The sequence below is a fragment of the Theileria parva genome (genome assembly GCF_000165365.1).
Source record: "Theileria parva strain Muguga chromosome 3 map unlocalized ctg_530, whole genome shotgun sequence".
Taxonomy (NCBI): Eukaryota; Apicomplexa; class Aconoidasida; order Piroplasmida; family Theileriidae; genus Theileria; species Theileria parva.
This window is the reverse complement of record NW_876245.1, coordinates 884,693-909,462: the sequence shown is the minus strand read 5'-3', so window position 1 is coordinate 909,462 and position 24,770 is coordinate 884,693. Positions and strand designations below refer to the sequence as shown.

Sequence of the window (24,770 nt, the reverse complement as noted above, 5' to 3'; positions counted from 1 at the left end):
TTACATTACATATATAGTTCAGTATTTAATTTATAAAATGGCAGGCTACGTCACCGGAGCCTCGATAATTGCCATGAAATATAATGAAGGAGTTTTAATGATGACTGATACCAAATGTAAGTCAGAAACCCTAAAATCTAATTTATTTAAGATTCTTTCAATAAAATTTTATTTTTTATTTTATTTTTACTTATTTTTCTTATTTTTACCATACCATAGAATTAGGTAATTTATATTTAATTTATTATGCTTTAAATATTGGTTTAGGGAGTCTTGGAAGGATGGCTCGGTATATGAATGTGCTTAGGCTTGAAAGCGTTTCTTCAAATACTCTTTTCGCAACTTCAGGAGATGCAGCTGACCACCAATATCTTACCAGAGTACTCAAACACGCAGTACACACTGACCTCTTGGAACACAACAATGACGCGTCAAAAGCTCTACTTAACCCTGAAATGCTCTTAAACTATACATCCAGACTTTTATATCACAGAAGGACTAAACTTGACCCAGTTCTGGTCTCTGCAGTTGTTGGAGGACTCAGTAACGGCAAACCATTTCTCGGTTATACGGACTACTATGGAACTAAATATACCGATAACTTTGTTGTAACAGGTATTTTACGCATCATTTACACAATTTTATTATGTTATACAGATATTGTAAATTAATTTAATAATTACAATAATCGTGTAATGATATCACAATTAATATGTTGTAGGACTGGGTAAATATTTTGCAATTGGCCCACTGAGAGAGGAACATAGAAATGATATGTCTTTGTCTGAAGCAAAGGAGCTTGCTCTCAAGTGTATGAGGGTTTTATACTTGAGGGACTGTCAAGCCTCAGTTAGGGTTCAAGTTGGCTTCGTTAACAAGGACGGGGTTTTCGTAGAAGAACCATTTGTTCTCGATTCTAAATGGTAATTTTAAGCTATTTTTTATATTTTTAGGGATTTTAAAAAATTCGCAGCTCCAACTTCCGCTTTACCAATTGCCGGAACTCAGTTTTAATATTCTCACTTAATTTACTAATTTCCTAAACTTGTACTGTTACTGTTTAGTATAAAAAACTATTAGTGTATCATGAGTGTATTAGATTATTCTGTTTCGATTTCATCATCGATTTTTGGTGCAAGATAAAATTTTAATTCGCCGAGAACGTGACCGTGACGTGAGTCTTCCATCGAGTCCCTCACTTCATATTTTACCTCTATGGGCCGGTTCTGACTTAAACCAAACGTTACTGCATCACTCAAACATCCACTCTATACAATATTATACTGTGATTAATAGGGTATAACAGTGTACTACTAAATATATGGTATAAAATATAAGTATATAAATGGGTAAAAAATACTTTGGTGAACATAAGGAGGTATTTGGTGGCATACGACTGTTTAATAGGATTTTTGACCTAAAGATTGCAATAAAATAAAGTAAAAATACCCGAATGGTGACGCCACAGTCGCCTTCAGATGATGGAGCCCTGTTCCTCAGCACAATTTCACCATGGCCTAAATCACCCTCAGTGGAAAAGGTTATCGAGTTGTCGGAAATGTCCATCTTTATAGTATCTGAAAACTCGTTCATCTGCTTGCAAATGTTAGTCATCTCCTTGGAACTAAGAGTAATCTCAGCGTCAAAGCCCTCAGTGTTCTCAGGAATACTCAAGGCATCTTGCTCGATATTCATCAACTTCAGAGAAAAACTCGACACTCTATCCTCAACTACGCATTAAATGTAAAAAAGCAAATTTAGAAAAAGTACCATTATTTTCAAATACGAAATTAATGAGATCCTTATCTTCCTCGCTTTGAATAAGCACAGAGTCGTTGTTAGTAGTCGATTTGAAGGCCTTGGTGACTGAGTTTATATTTATTCCCAAAGCCCTAGGCCTGTCACATCGATACAACACGAAACCGCCTACACATTAATAATTAGTAAAACGAATCTCAATGATTGATGTATTTGAAGGAAAATAATTTTTTGAAAAATACGTATAACTATTTGTATAGGCGTTTTCGGGAAAATTTAGGGGAATTTTAGGGGAAAAATAAATAAAATTACAAAGATAGTACTAAAATAAAGTAAAATAACAACAAAGGAATAAAACATACTTTCATGTAGTTTTAAATGGACTAAAGCAATATGATTTCCATCCAGAGCCTGGAGAGTCATTCCAGTGGCATCGAAATCAATGTTACCATCGGTAATCAGATCCCGAATACAGTCGAAAATACGCCTCAAGACAACTGCGTTATTCAGTTTAAGCTCAAGCATTGCTAAATTAGTTAAATATATCAACAAAAGTTAAAAATATATAAAATGTGCTTAAGTTGCTGACAATAGTGATAAACATATTATGTATTGGGCTTCATTTACACATTTGTAAAACAAGCCCGAATCCATCCTTAACAAAAATCTTTCTTGTTCTTCTGTTACAACTAAGATTACATATTTATCATATGTGATAATATGTGAACAGTTTTTTCAAATTTTATTGTGCCAATTTTCTTCGCATCCCTAATATTATTATAATTCTTTTAATTTCAACTGATTTCACCAATATTTTAATTATTTCACAGATTAGGTAATTTTCTGTGTTATACCATGGATAACGATCCCATCGTATCAGAAGTTAATAAGAGGGACACTGTTCTGGTCCTTCTGTTTGGAGTAATTTCAGGAGTTCTGAACGAAGTAATCTCATGGATTTTCATATATCGCAAAGATAGCTTTAAGAAGTCATTCAACGAATTATGTGACGCTTTTGAACTATATACGGCCGCCAAAGTTCTACGTATCTCAATACCATACTGAATATATATTATATAACCACGCAAAAATATATAATATTCCTAAATAGTCTTATAATGTTATTGTAGCAAGGTCTAAAACAATGTCACATAGTGGAGAAACGCCATCGAAGGTTTTAATGGAAAAATCAAAGTACTGTTTAACGTAATTATATCCTGTTTTGTAGAAATATTAAGGGTAACCTGACATTTTCAACCTTCATAACGGGACTGTTACTTATGGGACTAATGCCCGCTGTCATGAGCGTGTTTGAGTATTCAGTGGTTGCAAAACTCCCCTTCACGCCCCTTCCACTCTTATCAATGTTCACACATAGTAAACTACTAGGGAACGACACTACTGACTGTACAGCAACTGCAGTATACACAGTGGTTTCAATGCTAGCAAGACAGTACACTAAAGCTCTCCTAGGGTATTTTCCATTTTAATGTTCTAATTTTATTTAGCTTCGAGTCGCCCTTAACTCCATTCAGAGAAAGTATTCTCCAAGACCAAGTTAAGAAGGAAAGATGATCAAATATAACACAGATTCAAATTCTTTAATTTATTTAACCGCTTCGAATTAGAATTTTTACTTTTTTTAAAATATTGTTTAATATTGTTTTTATTGTGTTTACTACTTATCATTGAGAGTGTTATAAATTATTCTTTTGTTGATATTTCTTTTAAATTATTATGTTTTTATTTATAATACTGTATTTAAAATGACTAAAACCATAGAAGTATCTGATGTAACGAAGATAGAGCGGATTGGGATCCACTCTCACATCACTGGGCTAGGCCTTGATGAGAATCTCACTCCTAAATACCAAAAAGATGGTCTTGTAGGACAGATTCAAGCAAGAAGAGCTGCAGGTTGCTTTTTATACAAGTTTTTCACTTTAAATATATTTTTCATATTTTTATCTTTCAAATTACACATTTAACTTAATTTTTCTCAAACAAATTGGATTATTTGACACATTTAAGCCATATTATAGGAGTGGTAGTAAATATGTTAAAAGAAGGAAAGATTGGCGGAAGAGCTATACTACTGGCCGGCCAGCCTGGAAGTGGTAAAACAGCAATTGCAATGGCGATTTCCAAAGCATTAGGCTCTGTAAGTTATTTTCCCAATTTTTAAGATTTTATCCACTATTTACTCTAATTAATATTATTTAAACAATTTTATAGCTAATTGCAACTGAATCTATTCCATTAGGACGTCCCATTTACTCACATAAATGCCTCGGAAGTGTATTCTATGGAGATGAGTAAAACTGAATCTCTTACTCAAGCCTTCAGAAAATCTATAGGTCTGAAGGTCAGGGAGGAATGTGAGGTCATTGAAGGCGAAGTGACTGAGATTGAGGTTGACAAGTTCACCAACGCCGCTCCGACTACTTGGGGGACAGCCAGGGACAAAGTCGGGAAAATGACTGTGAAAACCACGGATATGGAGACTTTGTACGACATCGGCGGGAAACTTATAGATGCTCTAAAGCGCGAAAACGTTTCAGTTGGTGACATTATTCAAATCGACAAGAGCTCTGGAAGAGTTACTAAGCTTGGCAGAGCCTACTCCTACTCTCATGATTACGATGCAATGTCTCCTAACGTTAACTTTATCCCATGTCCCTCTGGAGAACTTCAGAAACGGAAAGAAGTTGTTCACACTGTTACCTTACATGATGTTGATGTTATTAATTCTAGGTACTTTTATTAGTTTTACTATTTTCATAGTGTTATTTACAGTATTGTTGACCTTATAATATTTTATTAATACATTTTGAATATAAATTTTTTATAGGTCACAGGGATTTTTATCACTTTTTACTGGAGATACGGGAGAGATTAAGTCTGAAATTAGGGACCAAATTGATTTAAAAGTGCAGGAATGGCAAGATGACGGCAGAGCTGAATTAATACAGGGCGTTTTATTCATTGACGAAGTTCACATGTTGGATATAGAGTGTTTTTCCTATCTCTCAAGGTTCATATTTACAAATTAGTATTCCAGTTTATATTCATATATTTTGTTATATTATGTATTAGGGCCTTGGAGGCTGACAATTGTCCTATTGTGATAATGGCAACAAATAGAGGAATAACTAGAATTAGAGGAACGGACTATAAATCACCTCACGGAATACCGCTTGATGTCCTTGATCGGGTTTTAATTATTCCTACATTCCCATATCAACCTCAAGATACTAAACTTGTACCTAACAAAACCACATCGCCATTACTATTCCATACCATTTTTACTATATTATTATTACTATTTTAATATAATAATTGTCTTAGATCATAACTGAGAGATGCAATGAAGAAGATGTGGAAGTTGAGGAGGATTCTTTGGAACTTTTAGTGAAAGTTGCAACTGATGTTTCACTCAGATACGCACTACAGCTCATCACTGCCTCAAGTTTAATAAGGAAACGTAAAGGAGGTAACTTTTTAATACAACTTTTGTAACTTTATGTCTTTACAATTTTACACAATTTTCACATTTTACAAAATTGTAATTAGGTGGACCTGTTACTTGTGATGATATTAAAAGGTCATTTAGCTTATTTCTCGATTCTAAACGTAGCACCAAATACTTGATTGTACTTCAACTAATATTTATGTATTTCTTTAGAACTTTCAGCATGATTACATGTTCTCGGAATTAAAGCCTGATGATAAAATGGATGAAGATTAATTTTAATATTAAGCACATTTTCATTTTTATTACACATTATACAGTGTACGCATGACTAGTATGATACCCATAATGTAATTAATGTAATATACACAATACAAATAGAATATTAGTATATGATGTACGATAACATATTAGTGTGTAAGAGCATTTTTAGGTAGTTTTTGTAAATATCTGTATTGGGGTGGGATATAGTCTTCGGGGTTAATTTGGTCATTCCTCCACTTGTGAGTTCTTCTAGCCTCAGAGTACTGGACAAAGGCGTGATGGTCAAGTTTGTGGCCGAGCGAGTGCCAGACGAAGTGTTTATGGTAGTCTTCAGTGGGAATTGAGGGCTCCAGAGGCTCATAACGCTGTTTCCAAACTGACTCAGACCACACAAAAAAGAAGGGGAAGATGAATGAGAGGTACATAATGGTGGAGAATCTGAGCCTGAACTTGGCTGACTTCCAAATCTCCTTTAGGGAATATCTCTGCAAGAAGTTCTCCAAGTCGAAAAAACGAACAAGTTCGTCCTCATTAAAAGCATTCACTTGAGGAAGTCTGTATCCAGCGTAGTTGTACCCGCCTCTCATGGGCATCCTTCCCAGGTCAAGGCTCTGCCAGTCATTTGAAACCACCTTGTCTGGATTCAGGCCATTATAATAACAATCACTCCTAGTTTGTGGTAATCTTATTCCTACATATTATTAATTAATTAAACGGATAGATTGATTATATACAATGGATTAATTTATTACGTAATTGTGTTGGATAAATTAATTATTATTGGTGTAAAAAATAATTTAATGATAAAATTGCAAAATTTAAATTAATTATACACATTGTGTAAGATGAAATTGTAGTACCTTTTTTAACGGCCTTTTCAAATCTTAGTGTTTCGTTTAAATGAGCGTCATGGACTGTTGGATGATACACCACGCCGGCTCCAGGCTTAAAACTCACTAGCGGACTGATTTTAAAGAGTCTCAAAGGCAATGTGGTCCTAATCGGCATTTTACATTTTTTATACTTACTAAACTCATTATCAGTATCACCACATACACCCACCCATAATCTTCCAAATGAACACAACTTTTTAAAAATTTTAGTAATTTACCGGAAATTAACAAGACATTTAAAAAATTAATAAAATAATGAAAATTTGAAAAAATTTTTATTATTTTTTTGAAATCCCAACCACTAGAATCACTCGTTTACATGAATCAAAAATAACTAATCATATAATTATAAATTAAAAAATTAAAAGGTTCCACAAACTTGTTCGAAAGATGGTTAAGGTCGTGTATTAAATTAAATGAAATAGTATAACTTATTTGTCTGGTTGTAAATTGAACAATAGCAGAGTCAAAAGTGAACCAAGAGTGGAACCGACGGATTCAAGGACGTTGAGGAACACGAAGGTGGTGACCCTCTTTGAGGCCCTGGAGAGTCCAGACTCGGTTGAAGCAGAGGGCGTTTCGAGGTCCCTCTTGTCGTGCTCGCGATCTTCCCTGAAGGCGAGGAACTCAAGTGTGACGAGGTCGGCGGTCGCGGAGTGTAGTAGCGTGAATACCATGAAGAAAAGTAGTGAGAAGGTCTCCTCGAAGAGCACGAAGTCTTCTTCCTGCATGTTGTGCAGAACTGCGAAGTAGACGACGAGCAGGACGTCGAACACGAGCATGTAAAGGGTCTTCCAAGGCGTGAGGCTTCCCCAGTCAACGTTGAGCCTTCCGAAGAGGTACAGGAAGCTGAGCCTCGAGAGGCCGTCCATGAGTCCTGGAAGGCACAGGAAGAGGTATTTGTACCCTACGTCGACCTTCTTTGAGGCATCGAGTGGGAAGAACATGGGGAAGACGGTGTACTTCATGAAGAAGAGGGCGAGGAACACCAGGCCTGGAACCAGCAAGTTGTTGAAGAGTGCTCCGGCGTGTCTCGCAACGAACTTCGGCTTCGAATCGTTTTCAACCTTCTTCCTTTCAACATATCTCTTAACTGAGCCAGTTGAGCTGTACCACACAGATAGCAGCCCGCCAAGGAGTGTGAGGACCAAGGCCAATGAGGTCACGGTAACGAAGAAGAGCTCCAATTCGTCCTTTGCGAATGTGTCTTCCTCTGCCACTCCGAACTTGAAGACCACATACAAAAAGAGTGGCAACAGGCCTGAGAGGAACTTGGCTAGGTCCACGACGCGCGGGTTCGAGAACGGTGTGCATTCCACCAGACCCATTGTGGAAGCCTTGTTGACTCCATGTGTGAGACCGAGAAGAGCGACTGAGGCTGTGAATACGTTCCTACCTGCGTCAGCTTCGAAAGTCTTAACTGAGAGTAGCATGAGCAAGAAGAAGAATGCCTCGAACAAGTATGACACCAGTGTGAAAAAGGAGAGCAGCGGGCTCAGGAACAGGAAGACGACTGAGCCGAGGGCGAAGAAGAAGAAGAACAAGAAAACGTTGAGCGGAACATTGTTATCCCCTTTTAAGAGTTTGAATGACATGTAGCAAAGAAGAAACACAAAGTGTTCTGCGAAGTTGTTGGCCAGGCCCAAAAAGAGCCCAAGCAGCACTGAGAGGGCGCTGCCTGGTCCTTCGGGCTTCTCGTCGTAATCAGTAGTATTTAAATTCCCAACTCTTTCTGAAACCTTCTCAGCCATATTCTTCAAACACAATTAAAATATCGATATACAGTAGGGGGTTTGACGGGCAAATGAATACACTGATGAATGTGTAAGAAATATGCAAATTAAGCAAATTTAAATTGAATTTTATTATATAAAACCAAAAGGAATAATTTTATACAATAATATACAATTAAATTACCAAAGACAAACGGGGGGTGGAAAACACTACAAAATCACGCCATATGCATAAATACTTAAAGTTGGGAGGGACATATGCATCTATGGAGGCCGGAAACCTCTAACAAGTACACACATTAAAACACATTAAACTTTGTCACAGGTGGCGTTTTCCCGAAAAAAGTCCCGACTTGCTGTCGTCCAGCCCCTCTCTGGAATGAAAATACTTTCGCCCCGAGTCACAACTTTTTTCGAAAATCTCTACCTCCTTTACACATCTCTCTATTTTGCCATCATTCTGGTTCAGGCAGTCCCGCAATGGCTTCATTTGGCAATATTCCTCCGGTTTCCTCTTTCTTTCCTTCTTGGGCATTCTTCACCTGAAATCATAAATTTCTCATTATTTCATCTGCTTTTCATTTATTTTATTTTTAAAATATTTTACACTAGAAATGTACAATTTTTATTTATATATTATGAACAAATTTTTTAAAAAATTTGACGAATTTTACATATATTCTCTGAACCTCTTACCCTATGGGTATGGTGTCACAACAGCAGACCCCTAAACTGGGAGTACACTTCTTCAAATTCGTCCACACCTTCAACCATCAATTTAATATCGTTGTATGACTTGATTTCCTTAAAAATTCCCCTGTTTTTCTTCTCTTCACACAACATACACAGGAGCGAAACATCGGCCTAAACGGATGTATACTAAGTTCAAAAATACTTTTAGGACCAACGGCAGTCTTTTTGTCTCCTTAAATTGTAAATAGTAATTTATTGCCATATTCAGGCCGGATTCCTCAAACATTCTTGTAAATCTACACTCTACATATTTATTCTTCTCGTTTACATAACTCTTCAAATTTGCGATTCCAAACATTAATAATACCATATACAGTCCCTCTTTATCTGTTAAATTATTTTTTATAATGTATTATTCTGTAATATAACTAATTTGTCAATACTTGAGTTAGTGCTGTACCTTGGGATTGTTGGTCAACCAGTGTGTTAATAGTCTTAGTAACACCTGAGAATAAAGGATTAAGATAGTAATTTGCAATTTCTTTATATAATTTATCCATATTTTCAGTTTTATTCAGTTTACTCAACAGTAGAATCGAGTTTAATAAACCAATCTCCTCCATCCAACTTATAAACTTCTTATTATATTCCTGTATTGAGTATATTGTTAAAGAGTCTAATTCTGCACCTTTAAACTCTTTCCTTACTACTTGTGCTCTTATCTTATCAACAATTGAATCAACTTTCTCTCCTATAAATTTACTCAAGTTTGAAGAAGAACCACTGAATAAAGTCAATTCCTTCACCCTATCCTCGTCATAAGTTGTGTGTTTAGTGAAGTGCTCAGCATCAAAGTATTCAGAAAAATTACTCAATTCTGACTCGATTTTCATATAATTATCAACTGCACCATTTATTGACGATATTATTGCGGAGATTTTCTGGGTACAACTCTTCTGAAATCCACCTTCTAGAAGTGAAAAAAGTGTATTTTTCACATTTTCAAAACTGTTTTTAGGGAAATACGTAAAATTAACATTAAATTTATTAATTTCATCCGAAATTTTATTTTTAACATTTAAAAGTCCACTCAACTCGTGTGTTCCAAAATGGTCAAGTAACATAATTTCATACATTTTACTCAAGTCATCAACCCTCAAATCCTTATTAAATGAGTTCAACTGGTGGAACACGATATAATTGAGCAGAATGTGCGAGAAGAGTGAGATTAATGAAGATTCCAACCCAATACTCAACGAATTAGTTGCGATTTTAAACAGTTCCAACCTCTTATTCATTATACAGTTAACATTTTCCAATCCTTTACCATCAAGTAATAATAACACACTCACTGCTTGTAATACTGTTCCAACTGAATTAGAGCTCAAATTGTTGAAACAATGCGATTTTAACTTTTTTTTATAAAATTCACACAAAGTAATGGAATCTTGGATTATTTCTTTATATTTTGAAAAGTCATCCTTTAAATTATTTACTTCTCCATCATCAAAATGTGATACTAATTTTGTTAAAAACGGTATTTTAACAAAAAGTAACTCATATGACTTTAAAAGTTCATTTTCATTCAAAAATTTATAATTTTTCATTGATAAATCCTGCAAATGATCCAATATCACGGTATTCAGATTAGAATTTAACCTTGTCAATTCCGCATCTGGAGTCAAGTTAAGAGATTCCAATTTTAAATCTGAATTATATAAATTATCAATTATTACATCACTGTGATAGTCATTCATCCAGTTATTTATACTATTTATGGTATTTTCTGATGAATTAGTGTCCTTTACATTGAAACTGTTATATTTATCCAATGATTCCTTAAAGGATTCATCATATTTAAAATTATTTAGCATATCAACTATCAGATTAATATTATTTTTGGAATCTTTGATTAGATTGCACATTTTCAGAATTGTATCAACACACAGAAGAACCGAATCGATTTCGTTGGTGACCATCGGCTTAATTTCAAGCTCCAACTTGTATGAGGACACATACATTTCTTGGAGAGTCTTAAGCATGTTAAATTCGTCATTTTCTCTGAAAAATTTATCCAAATCCAACTCTATATACTTCTTCTCGTCATACTCCTTCTCCATCACAATCAACACATTTATTTTGAAAATTCCATCAATACAATAATTAAATCACCCAATTTAATAAATAATACACATGGTATAGTAAATAATATGTAAATGGGACTGTGAGAAAATTGTGCTTCCACTCTCAGAGTGGCTTACTGAATTTCAAGCTAGGTCAATATACAACGAATTCTTGTATATTTGGGTTAAATCATTTATTTATACTCGCATTTTCTGAATTTACTCGTTGAATTCTGAATAAATGTGTTAAATCTGAAATGAATTAGTTAAATCTTGAATCTCGAGGTTAAATCTTTCAATTTTGCTTTTCTTCTTTTTGAATTTTAATTTAGTTAAATCTGTAATTTTTAGTTAAATCCTTTAATTTGAATATATACCAATTACGCCTAAAACACAAATTAATCCCACCATATATTTACACACTGGTTACATATATATATATATAACTATTATACCAGTTAGTAACATACCCTTTTGCGTTTATCTGGCAACTTTCTTCTGCGTCGTTTCTTTTCTGAGTTGACTCTGGATAACTTATCCTGCTCAATGAGCTCCTTGACGTTTCTCATGTACTTGAGGGCGTCGACTGTTATTCTCTTTCCACTGGATTGAATGTCATGGATCCACTCGAACGAGTACCCCCTGCGTTTACACGTCTTGAGGCAATTGTAGGCGGCGACATCCCAAAGGCCTAGTACATAAGCCGCTTTGTACAATTCTACAATTATCATGTCGCCAAAGGTTGACTTGGCTGCAACCTTGAGTCCGTTGGCTTCCAAGACTGGGTCACAGAGCTCAGAATTTTTCATACGGTCCATGTGGAGCACCTTTCGCAGGTTAGCTCGACCGCTGGTTCCAATGGGGATGTTGAATCCCGGGTACCACTTGATTAGAGTCCCTGGTCTGATTAGACCCTCGACGTACTTGGCGAACTTGCTCGCTTCCTCAAAGGCTACAGTCTTGGAGCCAAAGACAACCGGGTCAAACTTGACCTTGAAGTTCCTGACTACGCCCTTATCGTCGCTCATCCACCAGCTCGTCTCATGCACGCCTTTCCAGTTACAGCTAATATAGGGAAGGTAGCTCATCCCTTGCTCATCATTCCTGGACCTGATCATGCTCTCGTTGAGGTCTGAGCTGGTGGCCACGTTCTTGGTGTTAAGAACTTGCTTGGTTAACTTTAGTTTCTCGTTACGCGGCTCCTTCTGCTGGTTCGGGTTCTGAATCAATAGGTTATCGTTCCTCAGGACTAGGTTCAGCTCCGCTCCGTTCCGCACGTAGACCACGTGGGATTCAGGTGAGGTTGCTGTGCGCTGGGAATCGTCATACCTTTTTGCAATCTCCGAAATCGACTCACTGTTCAGCAAGTGGGAGCTTATTGGCGTCAAAAAGGTCTCAGGAGATGGTGGGATCTTGAAAATTATCTTCAAAATCTCCTTGTATCTCTCCTCTGGGGCCAGGCTCGGATCGTAGGTGGGAACCTTGAAAGTCGTCACGACGTTCCTCGTAATGCTCGTCGGTGTAAAATAGTTGTCTCCAATGGACTCAATGTCGTTGCTGCTCTGGAATGGGAAATTTCCGACCGTCCGGTCAGATTGGTACAGATCCTGTAAACCGTCACTTCCAGACAAGCTGCGTTCCGGATATGATAATAAATCCATATTCTTTCCATAACCTAAACAATGTTATTAATTCGATTTTGGTATGTGTATAGTAATAAATATATAAGAGTAAATGTGGGTAAAAACGTACTTTGTCTTAGATATGGAGATGACGACTTATCATCGTAGGGATAATACTTGGAATAGTTATCATATGTCAAGGATGACGAGGAACTTGCAACTGTGCTTATTGAGCTTGTCATTTTTAGACTGTTTGGGTAGTTGGAATTTGACTTCAACGGGGTCAGCGAGTTCCCGTCCATCATCGTATTGAACATTTCAAGATCGTGTGTTGAAACCTTAGTGGGGAACTGATTTCTTCCAGGTGTCATAACATCAACCATGGTCGTTGCTATGGTATTAATAGAGGCCATATTATTCATGTTTGATGGTATGCTCGCCATGTTTGATGATATGCTAGACATGGTAGTGGCCATACTGGATGAGAGATTACTTGAAGAGGAACTATTGCTTGACAAACTAGCCAGTGAATAGTCGAAACCTGCTTTCATTTTCGGTGTCAAGTATTGCAGATTTGGCGTTGGGCTATGTGAGAGTATGTCTGAACTATCAAGTAAATACTTTCCATCCATACTGTACTTTGTCTCCATGCTGTATCTACCATCAACTGCGAATTTACCTTCCGATGAGTACTTTGAGTCACCTGGGAATGGCTCTGATTTATAGCCAATGTTATACAAGGAACTATTGAAATCTGGGTAATAACTGCATTCGGTCGAGGAGTAGCCAGAATATGCTGAGCTAGAGTAATCGGTGTAGCAGGAGCCATCGAAGCTCAACTGTACTCCGTTTTCAAAAAACAGAGGGTCTGAAGAGGATGAATAGCTTCCGAGTCCATAGAAGGAAGGATTCTCATCTATTCCTGTGAAATGGTCTTCGGATACATTGGCCAGAAATGTATCAACCTCGGTAGAGGGGATCTCGGTACTTTCGCACAACACTGATGCTACTGAATTCATACTAAAAGGAATAAACAATTAAATCACTCAAGAAAGTTTAACTCAATAAGATCAACAAGTACGGAATTCGATTAATAAATGATTGAAAATGATTGAAAAAACTAGAAGAAATAATTCAATTTAAAATTTGAGAAATGTGCTGAGAACTAGAGCATTAAAATTTTCAAATTTGTTACTTTGTACTGAATTTATGATTTTCAACTGTATTTATCTTATCAAATTTATTATATTTTTCATTTAGATTTACGAGAAGGTGAGTATAATATAAAATCTGTGAAATAATATCCTAGATAGCCTAAAATTGATGTGATTTTTTTAGGTATCTGGTTTTGAAACTGCAATAAATCCGAATAAAATGTGAAAAATGTTCTTATCAATAATATATATATTTTAAAAATGGTTGTGATCGAAAATTTTCAAAATGTTTTATCCTTAACGATAAAAGACAAAAGTATTCAATCATCAAAGGGAACACGTCTTTCAAGTTAATAAGACTCTTGGACAATTCATCTAACTTTGAACAATTTATTCGCTATAAAGAGTAAAACTAAAATGTCGATGTTCTCCTTAGAAACTGGTCGTCATTGACCCATATGGTTTATCTCAGAAAAAACACAGTAAATTTTCTAAAATCTTCCTAGAAGATTTTTATACATAACATTTAGACTATTTGGTATTATTTGTGCATCTTCTTTATTATTATATATTATTAATGAGTTGATTTATGCATGCATCGGCCGATTGGTGATAGGATTCCAATATTAACCCCAACAATGATCTATAAAATCTTTTCCACGCGCTTTTCGGGGTTCTTTACACCTAATTATTAATCGCCTTTAATGTTTCTAACAGATCCTTCAATATTTATTCTCGCTGAAATATCTTAATTGCCTCTTTGTCCCGGGAATAACAACGTCGTTATTCTCAAATAATTTTAATGTCTGACTATTTTATAGATCTATTAATTATTCTTATGATGAAAAATTTGTCAAAATTTGTATTATCCTTCTAACTTTCAAATTTTATTTTTTTTAGTTGTTTAAATTAATTATTCATCAAATTGGTGTCGTTACCAATTTTAATTAGCTGTTAATGTAGAATTTTCCTCGATAAATTATATTTACACCAACATATGTTTATTATTATTAGTATTTCAAAGACTTTTATATTAGTTTGTTATAATTGTTATTAAAGTCAGTAGACTATTTGTTCAGCTTTAATTGTCAAATTAATGAAGTGATATTTCCCAACCTTCCATCTATTTTTATTTCATACATCTTAAAATAAATCTATAAATATACAAATAATTTTAAGAAAAATTTTATTTGTTGACATTCGGAGATATCGTAAAACGTCATATTATTCCTGTGAATTTCCCCAAAATTAGCCAAATTTTGTTCAAAATAACTATCAATCATAATGCAAAATTTTTATTACGAAATTACAACTTAAAAGCTATTATTTAAGTTTAGAGTGACAAAGTCGCAATTCACACCTTAGGATGGATATAATCCATTAATTATAATTTAAACACAAAAATTTAAAGTTTATTATTAAATTTTAATAGTATATTCGTTTGAAATTGACTTAAAATATGAAAATTCAAATATGTGTTAATTAACACTTTTTCTAGAGATTTCTCAATATTTACCATTAGTTTTTAGCAAGAACATTGTATATATGCTGTTTTAAAGTCTTTCAACTTCATTAGATTATTTTTTATAAATCACGACGAATCCTGATAACAACAACGTTACACACAAAGTATTATATATAAATTAAAATGTAATATGTTATTGTACAACAAATCATTCATTTTTTTAATATTAATTAATTTAAATATAATTTATGGGTCACACAATCGAAATGTAGTTGGGTTTAGTGATAAAAACGCTCAAAATGTGAGTGGGTTAAACCACCCTAGGTTCCTCCAGGTAACGATATTAACCCGCTAAACCACACCGAAAATCTCTATATAATAATTTACATAATTTATTAATACATTTTGTGTGTTAATTAAAATGTAAAGGCAACACCAAATGTTGAGAAGGATAAGGAGCCCACTTTCTTTTCCTTACTATTTCACCCTCAAGTTAAAAAGGCTTCCATGGATATAGGAATGGAGGATTCAAACAAGGTTTGTATCTTAAATATTTAAATAAGAGTTTTAATGTTGTTTGATAATGCGATCTAGGGTGTAATAAAGGCAATTAACATGAATGAAGGTAAATTTATGATTATTATTATTAATAATTTGATAAATTGTAATTCAGAAGAAGAGCATATAAACAAATTATTGAACGAAATTGAAGAGAACGAGCAGAATCAAGTTGACTATTTCTACAATAATTTTGACTTTCAAAATGCCCAATTAAAGGAGATTTCTAAACTGTTTTAATAATTTTTAATTTATAAAATATATTTTCTATATTTCTGGTTATTTACACTTTTTTAACACTACATATTTGCTAACACTCTATATACTGGATTAAAATCTGTTTGTTTTAATTATGAGTCGTTTTGATTTTAAAAATTTAACTATATTTTAATTTTCAATTAATTTTGTATTTATCATGGCAAATAAAATAGATTTAAGTACGATAAAAATAGTCAGAAAGAAGAATCCTTCAACTGCTAAAAATCTTTTAAAACGGCTGGTAACCTTATCGAATCACATTTTATTTAATCCACTTGATTTATTAATCACTTATAAATTTGTAGAAAAGGAAACAAAAACAAACTGAACACAAGGATGCCAATGGCCAAGTTAAAACTAACGCCCAGACTTTGAAAGAATCTTTGAAAATCCATTTCAAAGATTTTGAAAATCACCTCAAAGATTCTGAAGGCATTGAAATAGAATACGTTCCATTAGGTATTTGAAACTTAACATTTATATTTATATATATTTAGCATTGTTAGATAGTGTGGTTTATTTTTTTAGTTGAGGACTATGGAGATTTTAAAGGAGTTTTCGAGAAGTTTTCTGAGCTCGAAAATCAGTCAGTAGAGGAGGAACCAACGCCTGTGGAACAGGAGCCTGAGGAGGAACGTTTCGATGAGTCGGACTCAGATGAAGATGTTAGTTTCATACATTAACTTTATTTTTCAGGAATCACAAAGGAAAATGAGCGCCAAGAAGTTGATGAGATTAATGAACAGACCAACTCTCTATGAACTTAAACAAGTAATTACATTATTGCAGAACTAATTACAATAAAATACAACCAATTACATATTACAATTATATTGTATGTTAATTATGAATTAGTCGGCTGACAAACCAGAAGTGGTTGAGATTTGGGATACGACAGCGTCTGATCCGAAGTTTTTGATATGGCTCAAGGGCCAGAGAAACACAGTACCTGTTCCTTCTCACTGGAGTGAGAAGACTCCATTTATGCAGAACAGGCGCAGCTCAGATAAGCCACCATACAAATTACCGCCTCATATTGAGGCAACTAAGATCTCTGAGATAAGGTCTGCACTCCAGATTAAGGAGAATGAAAAGAGCTTGAAGCAGAAACAGCGTGAAAAGGCCAGACCAAAGTCCCACAGAATGGATATAGATTACCAAACTCTTCACGACGCCTTTTTTAAATACGCAGTTAAGCCGCCTCTTACAAAGTACGGCGACGTGTATTATGAAGGGAAAGAAATGGCATTGCGAATGAGGAATTGTAAACCAGGACAATTATCCGAAAGGCTCAAGAATGCGCTAGGAATAGGCGAAAACGCACCTCCCCCATGGCTAATTAATATGCAAAGGTATTATCTCCACTATTATTCTTAATTTTACACTATTTATTTAATTATTCATGGTTACTTGATATATTTGATGAATAATTCTCAGATTTGGACCCCCGCCAAGTTATCCCAACTTACGTATTCCAGGAGTGAATGCTCCCTTGCCAGAATCAGCGTCGTTCGGTTATCAGCCAGGTGGTTGGGGAAATATCCCAACGGATGAGTCAGGGAATCCATTATACGGTTACTTTGACTCATCTTATTATGAGGATAACCATATTGATAAGACATTCTTTGGTGAAATCCCACAATTACCTGAGGAAGAAGAGGAAGAATCAGGTAACACAGTTATTCAAATAGCATACTTAATTAACAATTTTTATTAAATTTCAATTAACAAATATTTATTAACACGTTTATTAAAAATGTTTATAGAATCGGATGAGGAGGTTCAAGAGGAGGAAACAGTTAAATCGGCACAGGCTACTTCAGACACACCGGTATCTATTACACATTTAACTTACATTTATTTAGATATTTAACACAGTAACCCTGTTGACATTGTTAATGATGATGTAGATATCAATTGGAATCAATACCCCTTTGGTTGATGTTGGATTATCAGCACTGGATACACCACTACAACCCTTGATGCAGACCACTCAGGCGCCAAGAAAAGCCTACACTGTACTTGAACCCAAGGTTGCAGCACCCTCAAATGCTCTTTTTGGATCTCAAATCACCTATCAGATGCCGCCACCAGTTGCAACACCTCTGGTAAGCTTTATTTTCAGTAACGATTTTTTAGGGTATGGGAGGCTTAACCACACCGCTGGGAGGTATGGCAACACCATCACTAACAACTGAAGGTATTTTCAACAAATTCCAAATTACTATACTATTTAATTATAACAAGATAACCAGTGTATAATTGACGTAGAAGTGGATGGAACTAGTACAACTGATCAGATATTGAGGCAATTGAAATATCATGAAGAGAAAGCTAAAAAGGTACATGAGGAAGCTGGGCAAATTGTAGTACCTGAAAATAAGGATTTAAATAAGAAAAAGAAGAAGAAACAGTTTAAATTTTAATTTAATTTAAAAATTATATGTGTTCGACTTATTTTTTGAGATAAAAATTCTTTTTGAGGAAAATAGTTTTCCATTCATTAATTTATAATTATTTTAGTATATATTAACCATGTAATAAACATGAAGAAGAACAGCATTGAGGAGAAGCGAATGAAACTGTATAAATTAATGGATGATGAAGGCGGATTTTATAATAAAAAGGAATTCGAGCAATTAGCAAGAAAGTGCCTGATTCAGCCAATGGCAATCAAAGGTAATGTTTTCATACAAAATTAATCATAATTAGATTCAATGAACTTTTTACTGAACGAAAACTTAATATTATCTGAAAAAGCCGGTATTTCTACTGTTTACTGGTAATGAACATACATGTGTATATTGTTGATAGGGTACCTAAAATCAATGAAACGGTTGTATTGACCAAAAAGAAAGACCAGTTAATGTACAAAATACACTATTTAACATACAAACACATTAAATAAAACACACGTTAGTTAACATAATTGTAGAGATGAGAAGGAGAAATTGATTGAAAAAAAGAAAAGTTTAGAAATTGAGAGTAACAACTTAAAGGAAGAGTTAAAGGGCATAAACGTAAGTTAAACAGAATAAATTATTAATAGATTGATAAAATATTTGAGACGTACGATAATTTGAAGATAAAAATTGAAGAACTAGAGAAAACTTTAGGGGATAACAGTGTCGATGTGAATGTATTGAAAAATCAAATTAGTGTCGCCAAGAATGCCATTATAAGGTATGGAATTACACACTCATTAACATTTATTACACACTTATTATGCATTAAAAATTTTAGATGGGCTGATAATCTATCAATTATACAACAATGGCTTGAAAATAAACATTTACTTCACAATTATTAAATTAAGGGTACAGAATTATCAAATTGATGATGTTAAAATGTGAATTATTGTTGATACTGTATGTTGTAGGATCCGGTTTCTGGATTTTTTTGCACCTTGAAATTATCGAGTGAAAGGCCGATTTTCCCTAAGAGATTATTCCCCAAATCCTTCAATTTCCCTAACATCTCAGCCTTCTCAGTCTCAAATTCAGCGTCCGCTAAACAATGATATAATTTGTTTGTTAAAATACCCAGTTTCTTAAGCTGAGTTTTCTTCACCAAATACTTTTCTCTACAAATAATTTATAAAATAATGCAGTTAATAAAATAATTAATAATGCAATTAACAATGTAGTTAATAAAATAGTTAATTAATGGGAATGAATGAGTACTCCAATGAGGGATCAAGTTGAAGTGCCTTTTCTAAATCAGCGTGTGATTTCTGATAGAATTTGGTCTTTTCAAATGCCATGCTCCGTCTTAAATATGCCTAAATGTACTATTAGTGAAGAAAAAATAGTATTAAAGAAAGAATAATTGAGACTAATTTTACGAAATAAAACTGAGTAAATAAAACCTTAGGGTATGAATCATTGAACGCCAGAGCATCATTACAATCTGAGATTGAAGATTCCCAATCTCCAAGAGCTTGGTGGCATGCTGCTCGGTTACAAAAAATTTGAGCTCTTAAATTATCATCCTCTGAGAATTCTAACCTCTCCAAGGCTTTGGTATACCAGTCTATCGCCTCGTTATAGTTGTTATCTTTGAAACACTCATTTCCACGTTCTTTATAATATACAGGTGATGGTGAGCCGAATAAATTATTCTCAACAACTGTATGGAAGGGGTTTTCAGAAGGATTAGCTACAGGAGCATCGGAAGCTGTAGTTTCAGCTGAATCATTCTCCTGATTACATTCCGATTCACTAACGCTCTTTTTACAATTATTATCAACATCAGTATTATTCTCTATATTATTACAATTTTCTGAGTTTTTTGTATTATTATCATCGACGTTGTTTCCAGGCGAGGTGTTTAGTAAGTTTGGATGGGTTTCGGAGCTTTGTGTTGAATCGACAACTTCTTCATTTTCCATTAATTTTAATCCCAAGTTTAACAAAATAAATAATTTATTATAATTTATATATAAGGATACTCAGTGGTGACATCACCATTTCACATCATAATTACTATTATTTCTTAGCATAAATTTTAAATATGTATTATAGTTTTATTATTTGAAGAAATTTAAAACATGATGGAATCCAGCAAAATTGAGGAGGAGCCTGAAGATACTCTGGAATCTTCAGAGCTGGCGGATGAGGACATATTAACCTTTGGAAGATCGAATTTAAATCCAGTACTCTTAGAAAATTTATTAACTCGTTTTAAAAAGTTCACTCCAATTCAACAAAAGGTACTTTTAATTCCAATTTCTTTATTTTTAATCCTATCAAAATATACATTCACCATTTAATCTATTTTTAGGCTATACCGATAATATTATCCGGTAGAGATGTAATGATAAAATCTCAAACGGGCTCTGGAAAGACTCTGGCAGCTTTAATCCCTTTATTAAACTCATTACTTGAGAAATCTAGCACATTTAACCCATTTGATTTGAAGCTATTAATTTTAGTGCCATCGAATGATTTGATTAATCAAGTCACAGATCTTCTTAAAGTTCTCTTAAGAAAGTGTTCTGACAGACTATCAGTAAAACCACTTACAGAATTGAGTAATAGTTTATCGAATATTGTGATTACAAAGCCATCAATAGCCGTTGAACTATTAAGTAATCAACGGTTATTGTACTTAATAATTGACGAGGCTGATTTATTGTTTGAGTTTGGATATAAGAATGACATGGTAAAACTCATTGAAATACTTAGGAACAGCTCGAAATTCAAGTCTTTTCAGTCTGTTTTGCTCAGTGCCACGCTTGATCCAGAGATTAAAAATATCGCAAATCTACTCCTGTATAAACCGATTTACATTGACGTACCTTACACTCCAAAGTTAGGTAACGTCAAGCAATACTATGTGCTGGTTAATGAAGATAATAAGTTACTCACTCTATACCTACTCCTTAAAATGGAGTGCATACCATACGGTTCAATTATATTCGTTAATACCAATAAGACGTATCTTTCTACTCAACTTTACTATTAAACAATTACAAACTAATTATACACCAACAATAGAATAATAATTATATATCAATAATACGATAACCATGTATTTATAACAGTTATATGATAATAATAATGTTTTAGTGGATACTATTTGTACTGCTTTTTAAGGAAGTTATGCTTGGACATTAACATCATTAGTAAACTACTATCTCCAAAATTAAGGCACACTATACTACAGGTATGTTTTATCCTCCAAGATATTTTACACTTATTAAATTCACTTATACAGCTTTAATGTTTTTGCAGAGTTTTAATCAGGGACTACTGGGAAGTTTAATACTGATTGACGATGACAGCGAGGACGAGTTTAGCCTAAGCAGGGGAATTGACTTTAAGAACGTGAACTGCGTAATTAACTTTGACAAGCCAAAGAGTCGCGGGATTTATAAACACAGAATCGGACGCACTGGCCGCAATTATCAAAGCGGTTCATCCCTTACCTTCTTTACAAATGAAAGTGATCAACTGTTACGACAACTTGTATCCTCAAGCGCAAACGATAAAGACTCACACTTAGAAGGAGTTAATGAGGCCGAAAATAATCTAGAGCTAAATGGAGTAAATGAAGAAACACTGGATTCTGACGTCCAGGAAATCAAAATAGGCGAAGAAATATTTGAGTCTTTTAAGTACAGAATAAACGATGTGCTGAAGATGATAACGCCAAAGCTGGTTGAGATAGCCCAAATTCAATCCGTGAGGCACAGCGCAATAGAGCAGGAAGAGTTTCTGAAGAATGTTGACGAGAATGACATGCTACTGCTTAAGTCAGTGCTAAAAAATGACAACCAGCTCCTTAAACCTGAGAAGAAACACCTCACTTTTATCCCCAATTATCTCATCAACAATCAACTGCAATCCACCATTGACAGTGTTAAGCAGCATATATATCCTCATTCTCACAACAAATTAGCTAAAAAACTCAAAAGAAATAAGCTTAAGAAGACCGATGAGAGGAGCAACAAGGGGCACAAGAGGAGGCGTAAATTCTTCAGGAAGAAGTTACCTCACTTTAAGCGCAAAAAGAAATAATTTTATATTATTCTCTATTTTACACACTTAACTATAGTATTAGTATATATTTTATTAGGAAAATACAAAATTTCATTTTTATAATAACTTAAAGGATAAATTATCTCAACTGACGGCAAATTATAGGACCGTGAAACTTAGAAATTTTGCTATATATTAAAAAAACTTAGGTCGTGGGTTCGAGACTCGTTCCATCTCCAACCCCGACCACTTATATATATATACATCAATTATTAATATGTAAAATTATATGCTAATAAATTAGGTAGTTCTTAGTGCCAGTGCGATCTTGCATAAATTCGCCAGTAGTTTCCTGAGAAATTTCTGGAAATTAAAAAATTACTCTAGTTGTAGTTGAGTGGATAATCCATTAACCATTGTCATATGGGATAAAGCCACACTCTAAAAGGTTATAGGTATAATTTTATTTTTAAATATAACAGTCGGGGTGTGATGTGCAGGAAAATACCTTAATGTATTCCAAAAGCACATGCTCAGGCGCGTCCATGGTTTTCAGTACATTTCTCATCGTTACTAGTATATCCACAGGAGAATGTCCTAGTTCTAACAACTGATCGACTTTCTCATGAGCCTAAATTAAAATATAAGATTTATATGACATATAAAACCATACATATTATGAAGATAAATGTGTAAGCTAGTAGTGAGGATACCTGGCGCCAATTACCATTTAAACAATTCTCGAGCATTTTTTGTATTAAATCGGGAGACGGTATATCACAAACCTATAAAACATTAATAGTGTTGTGAAACTTACCTTAAAAACGTTATCCTTTGTCACTACTTTAAATCCTGCAGATACTATTTGTAAATTATTCACAGCCTATAATGTTGTTAACAACTATAGAATATAAATGGCATATTATAATATATTTTTAGAGTATTACTCGTCTCAAATCACCATCTGCAGAGAATAACAACGCTTCCATTCCTTCGTCAGTATATGTTAAATTCTCCATATCGCAAATGGTAACTAGTCTCTTCAATATCTACAACGTCATAATTAAAGTGTTTAAAGTACCTGCTCATCTTGAAGCTTTGAGTACCGAATAACAGCACAACGGCTTTGAATTGGTTCAATTATCTTATTCGACTGATTACACGCCAGTGCAAACCTTGTAGTACTAGAGTATAACTCCATAATTCTCCTCAAAGCCTACATATAAACCGTCAATGAGTATTAAAGGGGAAAATTACAAAACAAAAAATTCACATATTAGTGTAATCGGTGTAAATCAACCATTGTAAACTATATAACTAAGTAGATTCAGACTTGTTGAGCAGGTTCTGTCATAGAATCCACTTCGTCGAGAATGACGATCTTATGCTTATTTGGGGGCAGAACGAGAGATTTCTTGGCAAAGTTCTTAATACTCTCTCTTACAACATCAACGCCCCTAGAAAGAAAAAGTTATTTTTCCAAACAAACCTGTCGTCGCTTGCGTTAAGTTCAATGACGGCACTTTTGAAGTGTGTTCCAAGCAATTCCCTAGCCAAACATAAAACTGACGTAGTTTTTCCAGTTCCAGGTGGACCCTAACAACCAATAATAGATAAATAATTGAAAAAACAACAAAACATAATAATTAGAAACTATTAGTAAAACACAATAACATTGGATTCTTATAGTTAACAATATAACTAAAAAAAATACACAAAGGAGTAGGTTAGGCATATTCCCCTCTTTGGCTATGAATTGTAAACGCGTAGTGATTTCTGGATTCCCAATTATATCATCGAGAGTGGTTGGTCTATATTTCTCAATCCATATATCTATTTTAGTATCCATCTCGAAGCTGCTATTATTAAAATTTTAAAATTTTGTTTTAAAATTAAATTTAATTCAAGTAAAATTTACTTAAATTATGATAAAATATTAAAAAAGTGAACTAATCGATATTTGTGTGTTGGAATCCCACACAAAGACTATGAAAACGTATATAATACAAATTAACAAAATTCCATAATTAACAAGAATAATTAATAGTTTATAAAGTTAATGTGTGAGATTTATTTAGAAGTGTGTATGATCTAGTGTATTTTATAATCCTTAATGAGTATAGGCTTAACGGTAACTTTTCCCGCTTCTAATACTGCGAAGAATACGAACCCGCCCAGGGTAAGCCACGTCACTCTCAGTCCAAGGCCTTTAAACAGCGCGCTCGTACCCTCGTCAACTGCTATTTTAGTCAAACAATCCCATGTACTTTTATACTAAACATTAATTAAAATGAA

General features: G+C 34.1%; 15 protein-coding genes across 15 annotated transcripts; 7 read left to right on the top strand and 8 right to left on the bottom strand.

Annotated features, from left to right (window-relative positions):
• Nucleotides 1–19: 19 nt before the first annotated feature.
• Nucleotides 20–1,046, top strand: PBG1 (20S proteasome subunit beta 7). The gene is made up of 4 exons (XM_758373.2): nucleotides 20–116; nucleotides 268–615; nucleotides 722–923; nucleotides 954–1,046. The coding sequence occupies exons 1-4, from the start codon at nucleotides 38–40 to the stop codon at nucleotides 1,012–1,014; spliced, it is 690 nt and encodes a 229-aa protein (XP_763466.1). The 5' UTR covers nucleotides 20–37; the 3' UTR covers nucleotides 1,015–1,046.
• Nucleotides 1,047–1,088: 42 nt separating this feature from the next.
• Nucleotides 1,089–2,424, bottom strand: PCNA (proliferating cell nuclear antigen (pcna); the record flags this gene model as incomplete). The annotated part of the gene is made up of 5 exons (XM_758372.2): nucleotides 2,121–2,424; nucleotides 1,771–1,926; nucleotides 1,450–1,730; nucleotides 1,361–1,417; nucleotides 1,101–1,268 (listed from the first exon to the last, which is right to left on the bottom strand). Exons 1-5 carry the CDS (start codon nucleotides 2,281–2,283, stop codon nucleotides 1,101–1,103), a joined length of 825 nt encoding a protein of 274 aa, XP_763465.1. The 5' UTR covers nucleotides 2,284–2,424.
• On the top strand, nucleotides 2,402–3,434 carry Tmco1 (Integral membrane protein DUF106 family protein). Its single transcript, XM_758371.2, has 4 exons — nucleotides 2,402–2,803; nucleotides 2,889–2,952; nucleotides 2,987–3,232; nucleotides 3,267–3,434. Exons 1-4 carry the CDS (start codon nucleotides 2,614–2,616, stop codon nucleotides 3,331–3,333), a joined length of 567 nt encoding a protein of 188 aa, XP_763464.2. The 5' UTR covers nucleotides 2,402–2,613; the 3' UTR covers nucleotides 3,334–3,434.
• Nucleotides 3,435–5,595, top strand: ruvbl2 (TIP49 C-terminus family protein). Its single transcript, XM_758370.2, has 8 exons — nucleotides 3,435–3,675; nucleotides 3,801–3,919; nucleotides 4,022–4,512; nucleotides 4,610–4,792; nucleotides 4,855–5,020; nucleotides 5,107–5,251; nucleotides 5,332–5,411; nucleotides 5,444–5,595. The coding sequence occupies exons 1-8, from the start codon at nucleotides 3,525–3,527 to the stop codon at nucleotides 5,504–5,506; spliced, it is 1,398 nt and encodes a 465-aa protein (XP_763463.1). The 5' UTR covers nucleotides 3,435–3,524; the 3' UTR covers nucleotides 5,507–5,595.
• A 31-nt stretch (nucleotides 5,596–5,626) lies between these two features.
• TpMuguga_03g00442 (uncharacterized protein) lies at nucleotides 5,627–6,626 on the bottom strand. Its single transcript, XM_758369.2, has 2 exons — nucleotides 6,355–6,626; nucleotides 5,627–6,185 (listed from the first exon to the last, which is right to left on the bottom strand). Exons 1-2 carry the CDS (start codon nucleotides 6,500–6,502, stop codon nucleotides 5,641–5,643), a joined length of 693 nt encoding a protein of 230 aa, XP_763462.1. The 5' UTR covers nucleotides 6,503–6,626; the 3' UTR covers nucleotides 5,627–5,640.
• Nucleotides 6,627–6,745: 119 nt separating this feature from the next.
• On the bottom strand, nucleotides 6,746–8,392 carry TpMuguga_03g00441 (putative integral membrane protein). Its single transcript, XM_758368.2, has one exon. It carries the CDS (start codon nucleotides 8,136–8,138, stop codon nucleotides 6,819–6,821), a length of 1,320 nt encoding a protein of 439 aa, XP_763461.1. The 5' UTR covers nucleotides 8,139–8,392; the 3' UTR covers nucleotides 6,746–6,818.
• TpMuguga_03g00440 (uncharacterized protein) lies at nucleotides 8,393–8,799 on the bottom strand. The gene has a single exon (XM_758367.2). It carries the CDS (start codon nucleotides 8,653–8,655, stop codon nucleotides 8,440–8,442), a length of 216 nt encoding a protein of 71 aa, XP_763460.1. The 5' UTR covers nucleotides 8,656–8,799; the 3' UTR covers nucleotides 8,393–8,439.
• TpMuguga_03g00439 (uncharacterized protein) lies at nucleotides 8,800–10,994 on the bottom strand. Its single transcript, XM_758366.2, has 3 exons — nucleotides 9,274–10,994; nucleotides 9,016–9,200; nucleotides 8,800–8,984 (listed from the first exon to the last, which is right to left on the bottom strand). Exons 1-3 carry the CDS (start codon nucleotides 10,931–10,933, stop codon nucleotides 8,832–8,834), a joined length of 1,998 nt encoding a protein of 665 aa, XP_763459.1. The 5' UTR covers nucleotides 10,934–10,994; the 3' UTR covers nucleotides 8,800–8,831.
• Nucleotides 10,995–11,018: 24 nt separating this feature from the next.
• On the bottom strand, nucleotides 11,019–14,893 carry TpMuguga_03g00438 (uncharacterized protein). The gene is made up of 3 exons (XM_758365.2): nucleotides 12,689–14,893; nucleotides 11,407–12,611; nucleotides 11,019–11,322 (listed from the first exon to the last, which is right to left on the bottom strand). Exons 1-3 carry the CDS (start codon nucleotides 13,575–13,577, stop codon nucleotides 11,317–11,319), a joined length of 2,100 nt encoding a protein of 699 aa, XP_763458.1. The 5' UTR covers nucleotides 13,578–14,893; the 3' UTR covers nucleotides 11,019–11,316.
• A 461-nt stretch (nucleotides 14,894–15,354) lies between these two features.
• On the top strand, nucleotides 15,355–16,007 carry TpMuguga_03g00437 (uncharacterized protein). Its single transcript, XM_758364.2, has 4 exons — nucleotides 15,355–15,511; nucleotides 15,607–15,714; nucleotides 15,772–15,802; nucleotides 15,851–16,007. The coding sequence occupies exons 1-4, from the start codon at nucleotides 15,368–15,370 to the stop codon at nucleotides 15,973–15,975; spliced, it is 408 nt and encodes a 135-aa protein (XP_763457.2). The 5' UTR covers nucleotides 15,355–15,367; the 3' UTR covers nucleotides 15,976–16,007.
• Nucleotides 16,008–18,435, top strand: TpMuguga_03g00436 (uncharacterized protein). The gene is made up of 10 exons (XM_758363.2): nucleotides 16,008–16,234; nucleotides 16,299–16,452; nucleotides 16,522–16,658; nucleotides 16,690–16,764; nucleotides 16,849–17,345; nucleotides 17,431–17,663; nucleotides 17,760–17,824; nucleotides 17,904–18,101; nucleotides 18,133–18,193; nucleotides 18,265–18,435. Exons 1-10 carry the CDS (start codon nucleotides 16,151–16,153, stop codon nucleotides 18,417–18,419), a joined length of 1,659 nt encoding a protein of 552 aa, XP_763456.1. The 5' UTR covers nucleotides 16,008–16,150; the 3' UTR covers nucleotides 18,420–18,435.
• A 104-nt stretch (nucleotides 18,436–18,539) lies between these two features.
• TpMuguga_03g00435 (Mnd1 family protein) lies at nucleotides 18,540–19,022 on the top strand (the record flags this gene model as incomplete). Its single annotated transcript, XM_758362.1, has 4 exons — nucleotides 18,540–18,672; nucleotides 18,706–18,775; nucleotides 18,808–18,861; nucleotides 18,929–19,022. 4 exons carry the CDS (start codon nucleotides 18,540–18,542, stop codon nucleotides 19,020–19,022), a joined length of 351 nt encoding a protein of 116 aa, XP_763455.1.
• A 270-nt stretch (nucleotides 19,023–19,292) lies between these two features.
• Nucleotides 19,293–20,448, bottom strand: SPAG1 (Sperm-associated antigen 1). The gene is made up of 4 exons (XM_061305694.1): nucleotides 19,862–20,448; nucleotides 19,677–19,774; nucleotides 19,536–19,576; nucleotides 19,293–19,502 (listed from the first exon to the last, which is right to left on the bottom strand). Exons 1-4 carry the CDS (start codon nucleotides 20,381–20,383, stop codon nucleotides 19,348–19,350), a joined length of 816 nt encoding a protein of 271 aa, XP_061161025.1. The 5' UTR covers nucleotides 20,384–20,448; the 3' UTR covers nucleotides 19,293–19,347.
• Nucleotides 20,449–20,498: 50 nt separating this feature from the next.
• On the top strand, nucleotides 20,499–22,531 carry Ddx56 (DEAD/DEAH box helicase family protein). Its single transcript, XM_758360.2, has 4 exons — nucleotides 20,499–20,704; nucleotides 20,776–21,431; nucleotides 21,564–21,660; nucleotides 21,729–22,531. The coding sequence occupies exons 1-4, from the start codon at nucleotides 20,543–20,545 to the stop codon at nucleotides 22,512–22,514; spliced, it is 1,701 nt and encodes a 566-aa protein (XP_763453.1). The 5' UTR covers nucleotides 20,499–20,542; the 3' UTR covers nucleotides 22,515–22,531.
• Nucleotides 22,532–22,760: 229 nt separating this feature from the next.
• On the bottom strand, nucleotides 22,761–24,418 carry rfc4 (Replication factor C subunit 4). Its single transcript, XM_758359.2, has 10 exons — nucleotides 24,190–24,418; nucleotides 23,965–24,071; nucleotides 23,809–23,932; nucleotides 23,557–23,691; nucleotides 23,423–23,524; nucleotides 23,293–23,358; nucleotides 23,189–23,260; nucleotides 22,984–23,106; nucleotides 22,858–22,916; nucleotides 22,761–22,827 (listed from the first exon to the last, which is right to left on the bottom strand). Exons 1-10 carry the CDS (start codon nucleotides 24,322–24,324, stop codon nucleotides 22,776–22,778), a joined length of 975 nt encoding a protein of 324 aa, XP_763452.1. The 5' UTR covers nucleotides 24,325–24,418; the 3' UTR covers nucleotides 22,761–22,775.
• Nucleotides 24,419–24,770: the final 352 nt, after the last annotated feature.